General features: G+C 48.6%; 1 protein-coding gene across 1 annotated transcript; it reads left to right on the top strand.

Moving 5' to 3' along the window:
* The first annotated feature begins 6,049 nt into the window (after window positions 1-6,049).
* Kprp (keratinocyte proline rich protein) lies at window positions 6,050-7,954 on the top strand. Its single transcript, XM_026380198.2, has one exon. It carries the CDS (start codon window positions 6,050-6,052, stop codon window positions 7,952-7,954), a length of 1,905 nt encoding a protein of 634 aa, XP_026235983.2.
* Window positions 7,955-8,786: the final 832 nt, after the last annotated feature.

Raw genomic sequence — 8,786 nt, 5'->3', positions numbered from 1 at the left:
ACCGCCAGGCCTCCTTCACTTCGGTTCCATTCCCAATTTGCACCACTTATGCTTCCATGTTTTTAGAAAATCTATAACTCCATCTCTACCTTTTGTTATCTATCTCAATTTTTATAATTTGATAACTGTAGAATTTTGTGAATCAAATGTTCTCAGATTTATGTCATATTTCTAGCTATGTGTATTCCCACCTGCACTGCTATTTCTGAACGGCCCCTTCTATCTAAATATCCTCTGGACCATTCTCTAAAATGAGTGATCTCTCTCTGGAGATAGCCTCTGCCTATCTGTTCCATCTATCTCACCCTTTCTCTTTGATTCTGTTGTGGACTTGAATATGGCTTTAATATGTTATCATGTATCTATTGATTAGATTTCAATAGATAATGGAAAACTCAGTGTATAAACTGCAACATAAGACATAGACCAGGCATCGTGTAAATGTGTGGATGTGTGCCTATCTGTATAAATTAGAGTTAAATAGTTAAACCAGGAGGTAAAGTAAATCCTATGCACTGGCCCAGTGTCCGTTTCATAAAGTGTTCTACAACACGACTTGTTTTCCCTGAGGAGCTCCCAGTTAGTGTGGGAGCTGGGAATGTAAATAATCAGAGCACGTGACAACCCCAAACAGGCGTGTCTCAAGTGCTGCCGGAGCAGAGAGTGAATCATGGCCTTGGGAGCGGGACACCACCAAGGAGGTGACTTGGGACTGTCTCAGAGGATGAGTAATAATGACTCCTGAGTGGAGGAGAGCTGAGAGGCCATCCCAGGAAGGGAAGCAGGTCTGCTGTCAGGGGCACTGAGGCACGTGTGGGGATGGAAACCACTTGGCCTGGCTTCATTCGATGTTAGGGGGGTGGTAGGTAAGTGGGGAGGGCCATGAACCTGGAAGGCCAGAAGGAAGCGGTTTATACCGGGATTTGTAAGCTTTGCTAAGGAGTTTGCCCATCGTCCCAGGAGGCCACGAGAAGCAAAGGGAACTGTTTTCTAAGGATGATCATTCTAGCGGCAACTTGGAAGTTAAATGGGAGAAAGACTAAAAGCAGAGAAAACAGTGGATTTGTTGTACCACGTAGGTGCTTAAACACCGAGATCCAGCAGGGGCAGTGGGTAGGGACATTAGGAGGAATATTTGAGAGAAATATGGAGTAGAATGAAGAGTACGTGGGGACTGTATGTTGGGTTAAGTTAGAAGGAGGACCGAGAGTGACTTGGTCACTATTCTAAAAAGCCCCTGTGCAAGAACAGACCCTCAGGAGGAGGAACTTTCCAAGGGGAGAGAATGACTTATCTTTGAGTTGGTTGAGTCAAAACCCCCAAAATCTAAAAACACATATGGGCTCACAGAGACTAGAAGTCCACCCCAGGGCAATCTAAAGGGGCGATTTAGTGTGAAGGCTCTGCCAGATAAGGAATGCGCTTTGGAAGTAGGACTCTAGACTACTGAAGAATAAAGACCATGCTACCTTTATCTCGGCCTTTAAACTACCTCAGTACTCATTCTAGTTCTTCAACCAATGAGAACATTTGGGCTCTAGAGTATTACAGCTCAGAGAAGGAAGAGGATTGGAAGTTAAATATTTTTGCTTTTAGTCTAATGACTCATTTCTGAAATCATATCATTGAAGACTCTACCACTGGGGTCTGTAAGACTTACCTTCCAGGCCCTTTACACCCTTACCCACATCTTCTCTTTTAAGAAGCACCGAGGGTTGCTGTGCTACTCTGGCCTACCCACTCATCCTCCAGTGATCTAAGATATGTGCACCAAGCCCAGCTTCATGCCCAGCTTTCCAATCATCTATCCATCATCCACCAACAGACACATTATGTCAGGATACAGAGATGCAAAGGTATTTTCCCCTTAAAAACTACACATTTCATCAAAAGATGCATGGGAGAGACACAAAGCTATTAGGACTCAAGAATTCACATTTAGGTGGGAACAGCTGGTTCATGTTCTCAGTTTTCTTTTTTTACTGCTTTCCAGAATACCTTCTCAGTCAACACCAAAGCCGGATGCTATCCATGTTCAGAACTCCTTGACCAAAATGTGTGGCCAGAGAAATAACTTGAAGTGGAAAGAGTCCTTTTCTGGAACTAGGGTTACTTGGAATTTAGTTCACTAAGGAAAACCATCCCATTCACAATAGCCTCAAAGAAAAAACAAAAGCAAAAAAAAAAAAAAAAAAAAACAACAAACAAACAAAAAAACCTTGGGAATCAATCTAACAAAAGAGAGAAAAGAGGGGACTGGGGTTGTGTGGCTCAGTGGTAGAGCAGTTGCTTAGCACGTATGAGGCACTGGGTTCGATCCTCAGCACCACATAAAAATAAAATAAAGGACTTGTGTGTCCACCTACAACTAAAAAAGATATTTAGAAAGAGAGAGAGAGAGAGGAAAGACCTCTACAATGAAAACCACAAAACACTAAAGAAAGAAATTGAGGAAGATCTTAGAAGATGGAAAGACCTCCCATGTTCTTGGATGGGCAGAATTAATATTTTCAGGATGACCACACTACCAAAAGCACTATACAGATTCAATGCAATCCCTATCAAAATTCCAATGACATTCTTCAAGGAAATAGAAAAAGCAGTCATAAAACTCATTTGAAAAAATAAGAAGCCCAAAATAGCCAAAGCAAATCTTAGAGAGAAGCAAAGCAGGAGGCACCACAATACCAGATTTAAGTTATACCATGGAGCTATAGTAACCAAAACAGCAGGGTATGGGCACCAAGACGGCCAAGATGACCAATGGAACTGAAGAGAAGACACAGAGCCATTAGCTTTCCCTCCCCAATTAGGGTTTTCTTCCTGGGTTTTAAAGTCCTCTTATATAGAAGGGCAGGGTAGAACCAGGTCATTGCTGGGGGTCTTGTTGCTGTAACATTTGAAAGTCTATAATCCTATTCAAGTCTACAATGTTATCTGGGGACTCCTTTGGAATGAGTGACGGGACCCAAAGGTAAGACTCTGAAGTCACGTTCAACTGGGAGACATCCCCATGGGAGAGACTTCATCAACATGATCGGCACGTGCACTGCAGGTTACAAATCACTTTCATACTGATTATCTGATTGTATCTTCCTGAGAACCTGGTGGAAAATGTATTATCACTTCTGTCTTCATATGAAGACCCTGGAGCCCACAGAGCTAAATGGCTGGTTAAGTATCCACCATTCCACCCCCTCCACCTCTTTTCTGTTTTATAGATACTGGGTCCAAGGCTCATGATAGCTGAGTAGCTTTCATTAGTAAGTACTAAGGCTCAAAAGCTGCCTAAATCTAAAATCTCTGCTCATGAGCTTGCTCAGGATCTAAATGCACACAAAGGCTGGAGGGTGATTAGAACAAGTGAAATGATCCATGCAGAAGGATTTTTTTTTTTTACTTTCTTTTCTAATTTCAGCAAAGAAGAATAAGAGCACAAGTAAATTAAAACAAGGAAATCCACACTTTGAAAAGCATTGTACATAGAGTAGAGGATGAGGAAGCTTTGTAGAAAAGTGTGTGTCCTGTCCAAGGAGGGCCGCTGGGAATCAGGTGGGTGGAAGGCAGGTTGACAGTCCATCAGGTCTTTTCATTTCTGAAGAAAATCTGGATGTCTGGAATCCCAGGTGAAATCTCTCTATTTATAAATATAAAATAACTAATTGCAATCTTATGCAGGAAAAGCATGGAATGATATCCATCTTGCCTGCTTCTGACCCACAGGATGCCAGTTTAATACTTCTGTTCTGCACGGTGCTGTCTTCAAGAACCACTTCACAGCCCCAGCAGCCTCCTGCTGCCGTCAAGTACTCCCCTGCAGCATTAGCTGATCACCTGCTATGTGGCCATCGGTTTTCTCAACTCAAGACGGGGCTATCGCAGCTGCCCATTGATCCAGCTGTGTCTGCTGCTTATGAAATGCATTTACTCTGAGTGGATGTTGGCTATTTTGAAAATCATTCTTGGCTGGTTTTAGATATAATAACTGCCTTAATCTTTATGATAATTAGAAAGGGATATTTAATTATACCCATTTTGCAAAGGAGTAAATTAAGACTGGGTTTAGTAATAATGGTCCCACAGCTGTAAGTAAGCCAACCTGGGTTTAGAATCAGCTCTGACCCTGTGCCCTCTCCGTTCTGCATAGTGTCTCTGGCCTTGAGGTAATTTTGGTTGCTTTAATTTAGGAAATCTTCCATCGTGAGAGAATCTGAGGCAAGGAGGAAGGGAGGTGATAGCACCATCAAGTCCTTTGTCACTCCTCATCAAGCCCACTACCAGCCCTTCTTAGGGATGGAGAAGAAACTGACAGGGTGAAGAGAGAGGAAGAAAACAATGATCTGCTCTTTCATAGACTGGAAGATTTGACATTGAAGCAAGACACTCCTGACTCTAGGTGATTGCGAAGACAGGCACACAGGGGAGGGCCCCAGTGGTTGGAATGCCAACCTGGGCCATGAGCCAGGAAGATGCCAACAGGCTGTTTCATCCTGAGCCAGACCCAGGGCCCTTTATATAAAGACGGTCCTCTGCCCAGATGCCTTAGCCTGAATGATCGAGTGTCTGCTGAGGAGGGTGAGTGCAGGAGCTGGTTCTTGGGGTTGGGGGGGGGTGTGTTCAATGGGTGGACACATTCACAGGAGTCAGGCACAGTGAAGGAGAAGCTGGGAACAGAGGAAGAGGGGGAAATTGGCCCGAGGAACAGCCTGGAGCATCTTAGGAGACATAAGAATATTTTTAGAGTTCATGAGAAGAGACAGGGCTATGAAGCCAGTGTATTTGTCTTTAATAATGTTGGCTTCATCCTCAGGTAACTGATTTCCTCCTCAGTACCTGCTCTTTCTGGAAAACTAACAACTAATTAATAAATTAGTTATTTGTATCTTGTGAACAGAGTCGGGTGAGGGAGGATCACCTTCCCCAAGGGGAGATGTACTTAGTCTCTATAAATGGAAAATGTCTGGTTTTGTTCTTTGGGAGCTTCTGCAGCATCCTGGGAGTTTATTGAGAGGTGTTTTGCTGTCTGAGCTGGTTTTATCCAACCACCCCTCTTCTGTAGTGCTCACTGGGGTGCCTGTCCACAGAGAAGTGTCAGCCACCCGTGTTTTCTCCCAGGCTAAGGGTGGTATTGGAGTGGGTGCCTGCGTGCCTTGGGTTGTGTTTGTAAGGCCCTGGCTGTAGGTCTTGACATGGGACTGAACAATGTCTTGTGATTAAGAATCTTGTACTGAGTTACTCCATCTTAGTAATTCATCAGTGGAGCTGAGGAGGAAAAAAAAAAAAAGGAAAGAAAAATAAACAAAACATTCCTGAAGCCAGCAGGTTGTCAAATGCTGGATGATTAATATCAGCAACCTGTCTAGACAAGTCACCAAGTTGATCCCAGGCCCTTCCAAGGCTGGAACGTTTTGAATGTGAATGATTTTGCATATTTACGAGGCTCTATTTAACTGAATTCATCTAAAAAGATCAAATACAGAGAAACAAATATTCAATGTTGAGTTTGAGTTGACCGGTAACTGGATCCATTACTCTCCAATGGATGCCTTGACATTCATGTGAGTGTAGATGGTGCCCGAGTACTTGTTCCATAGTTCATTTTAAAGTGCGTGCACATACATATGTGCTGCCAATATGCACGTGTGAGTAAATCCAAGCTCTGGGAGCAAGACATTTATTTCCTTTCCTCCTAAGCCTGTTCCCAGCACAGCCCTTTAGGAAGTGTGGAGAATCCGCCAGTCATCGGCGCCCTCTGGTGTCGACACGGGTATACCCATCCTCCCGGGGAAGATCCTGGACCTCTCTAACCTGGCTATCTACAATCAGGCCTTTAGGCATACCCAGGGCAGGTCTCATGAGCAATAGTGACTAATTCTGGGTCCAACTAAGTCAGTAAGGATCCTTGGGTGCAGGTTGAAGGGAGAGGAAGAAAGTTCAGGGATATATGAAAGATCTGTTTTCTTAGGTCCTGGTCTCTCCTTCCAATTCTCACCCTCCTGACGTTTCTCTCTCTGCCCTTAGGTCCCACTCACCCACCTGCATTAGGACCATGTGTGACCAGCAGCAGATTCAGTATTGCCTGCCCCAGTGCTGTGTCAAGGGCTCCTCCTTCGGACCCTCCTTCGGCACCTCCTTCGGACCCTCCTTCGGCCCATATGCCAATAACGAGGTGCTGGTCCAAGCCCCTTGTGAGATGCAAATTTTGGAGTGTCCTACACTATGCCCAGTTCAAATTTCCCAGACTCCATGCCAGTCCAAGACCACCCAGGTGAAGGGCCAAGCTTCAGGCCAGTCTAAGACCACCCAGGTAAAGAGCCAGGCTCCAAGTAAATCTAAAACCAAGCAAGCGAAGTGCCAGGATCCATGCCAGTCCCAGACCACGCAGGCTCCCTCCCAGTCTCAAATTTCCTGCGTCCAGGGCCAGGCTCCATGCCAGCCTGAGGTTACCTACGTGCAATATGAAGTCCCATGCCCTGCTCAGACCTGCTACGTACAATGTGCTCCAGTTTGTTACACGGAAACTCGCTATGTGGAATACCCAGTCCAGACCTACGTGCCGGCTCCAGCTCCCCAGGCTGTGCACACCTACGTGGAATGTACACCAGTGGGCCAGGCTCAGGGAGGCTTCTCCACCCAGGGCCAGTATCAAGGTTCCTATGGCAACTGCGCCCCCCAGCGGCAGCGGCAGTCCCAGGCTTCCTACAACGGCTGTGCCTCCCAGTACCAGTCACGGGCTTCCTACGGCAGCTGCGCCCCCCAGCGACAGTGCCAGGCTTCCTACAGCAGCTGCGCCCCCCAGCGTCAGTCCCAGGGTTCCTACAGCAGCTGCGCCCCCCAGCGTCAGTCCCAGGGTTCCTACAGCAGCTGCGCCCCCCAGCGTCAGTCCCAGGGTTCCTACAGCAGCTGCGCTCCCCAATGCCAGACCCAGGGTTCCTATGGGAGCTTCAGTGGGCAGCGTCGGTCGCAGAGCACCGGCCGGTGCCTCCCTCCGCGCCGGCTGCAGCCTTCCTACCGCAGCTGTTCCCCGCCACGACGTTACAGCAGCTGCCTGCCATCACGATGCCCTTCAGGTTCCTACTGCACCCCACCCCGCCGCTCGGAACCCATCTACCACAGCCACTGTCCCCGAGGCCGCCCTTCAAGCTGCTCGCAGAGATGTGGGCCCAAGTGCCGAGTGGAGATCTCCTCCCCGTGCTGCCCCAGGCAAGTCCCACCACAGAGGTGTCCTGTCCAGATCCCTCCCATCAGAGGCTGCTCTCAGAGCTGTGCCCCACAGCCCTCTGGTGGTGCTTCCTGCCCAGATCTGAGGCCACGGGTAGAGCCACGTCCATTCCCAAGGTCCTGCCCACCGCAGCGCATTGACCGCTATCCAGAGCCGTCTAGGCAACGATGCCCACTTCCTGCTCCACGTCCCCGGCCTCGCCCAGAACCATGCATAATTCCAGAACCCCGCCCGTGTCCCCCAGCACGGCGATTTTCAGAACCCTGCTTGAGTCCAGAACCACGTCCAGCTCCGTGTCCAGCTCCGTGTCCAGCTCCACGCCCAGCTCCGCGTCCAGCTCCCAGGCCTCGCCCAGTGCAGTGTGAGAATCCAGGGCCACGCCCATGCCCACAGCCCTGTGAGCACTCAGAGCCAATTCCCCTTCCAGCACCCTGCTCCAGCCCTGAGCCGTGTGGGGAGCCCGTTCGATGTCCCAGCCCCTGCTCCAGCCCCAATCCAATCCCGTACCCACAAGACCTAGGCTGTTGTGAGTCCAATCCGTGCCGTTTAGACACGGAAGGCCCCAGCTACGGCCCATATAGTTGCAACCAGGGGCAAGAGAGTGGAGCTGGCTGCGGACCTGGTGATGTGTTTCCAGAGCCACAGGGCTCAGGTGGCTGCGGAGACCAGGGAAGTGGCTTTGCTGGTGTCAAAGGTGGGCCTTTTTCAGGAGCAAAGGGTGCTTACTTTTAAAGGGGCTGAGATGCCGCGGTCTCCTGCCTGGGAAACCTTGCCCTTCCTCTCCCTCTTCCACCAGCAACAATTTCCAGCGTGTTCTTGTTCGCATCTCTCCAAAGACACCCAAAGCCTCCCTGCTTCAAAGGCCTCGTCCGGACTCCTTTTCCTATGATCTCAGGTTCCACACCTCAGTCTTAGACGTCTCTCCAGCAGCAAGTCGACCCAGTCCCTACACATCTTCAGCCCTAGCCAGACCAGCCAGGCCACCAGGGCACGTGGTGGATGCTCCTTAGGACATTCCCTAGGAGTCCACGCCACCGAGCCTGTGATCACTCTCTCCCTCTGCTTGGATCATTTCTCCCCCATGACCCAGCGTCCAAAACCTACCCATCTTTCAGTGCCTCTGCCTTGGAGATTCTTGCCTCTTCCCACCAATAGGAACCTGTGCTGGTTTCCTAGGACCCGTTGCACTGGCCCCACCACCCACCTGACAACTGCTTCGCAATAGCTCTTGAATGGTTATTCCCTAGTCAGGTGTGTCCGTTTCATAGGCTCAGCGAGATTGTGAACTCCCATCCGAGGAGTCAGAATATCCCCCAATTTCTGTGCCTCTCTTGGGGCAGGCTGCTGCTCACAAGGACCTGTGGGTCAGCAGCTTAAGCCATGTTCTATCCTGATGGACAACAGAGGAGGCCACCTGGCAATAAAGATCTTGACCTGCTCTCCTCCTGCGTCCCGAGTAATGCCTGCTTTTCATTCCTTTCGTGTTTGCTGCCACGAGTTTCTGTTTTTTAGTTGCGATGAAATATGTATGACACAACATTTATCATCCGCACCATTTCCAGGT

This window comes from Urocitellus parryii, chromosome 11 (genome assembly GCF_045843805.1).
Source record: "Urocitellus parryii isolate mUroPar1 chromosome 11, mUroPar1.hap1, whole genome shotgun sequence".
In the NCBI taxonomy this organism is placed as follows: domain Eukaryota; kingdom Metazoa; phylum Chordata; class Mammalia; order Rodentia; family Sciuridae; genus Urocitellus; species Urocitellus parryii.
This window is presented reverse-complemented; position numbering and strand designations above follow the sequence as displayed.

Coding starts and splice junctions, on each gene's coding strand:
- Kprp (XM_026380198.2), top strand. CDS start 6,050: ATGTGTGACCAGCAGCAGATTCAGTATTGCCTGCCCCAGTGCTGTGTC.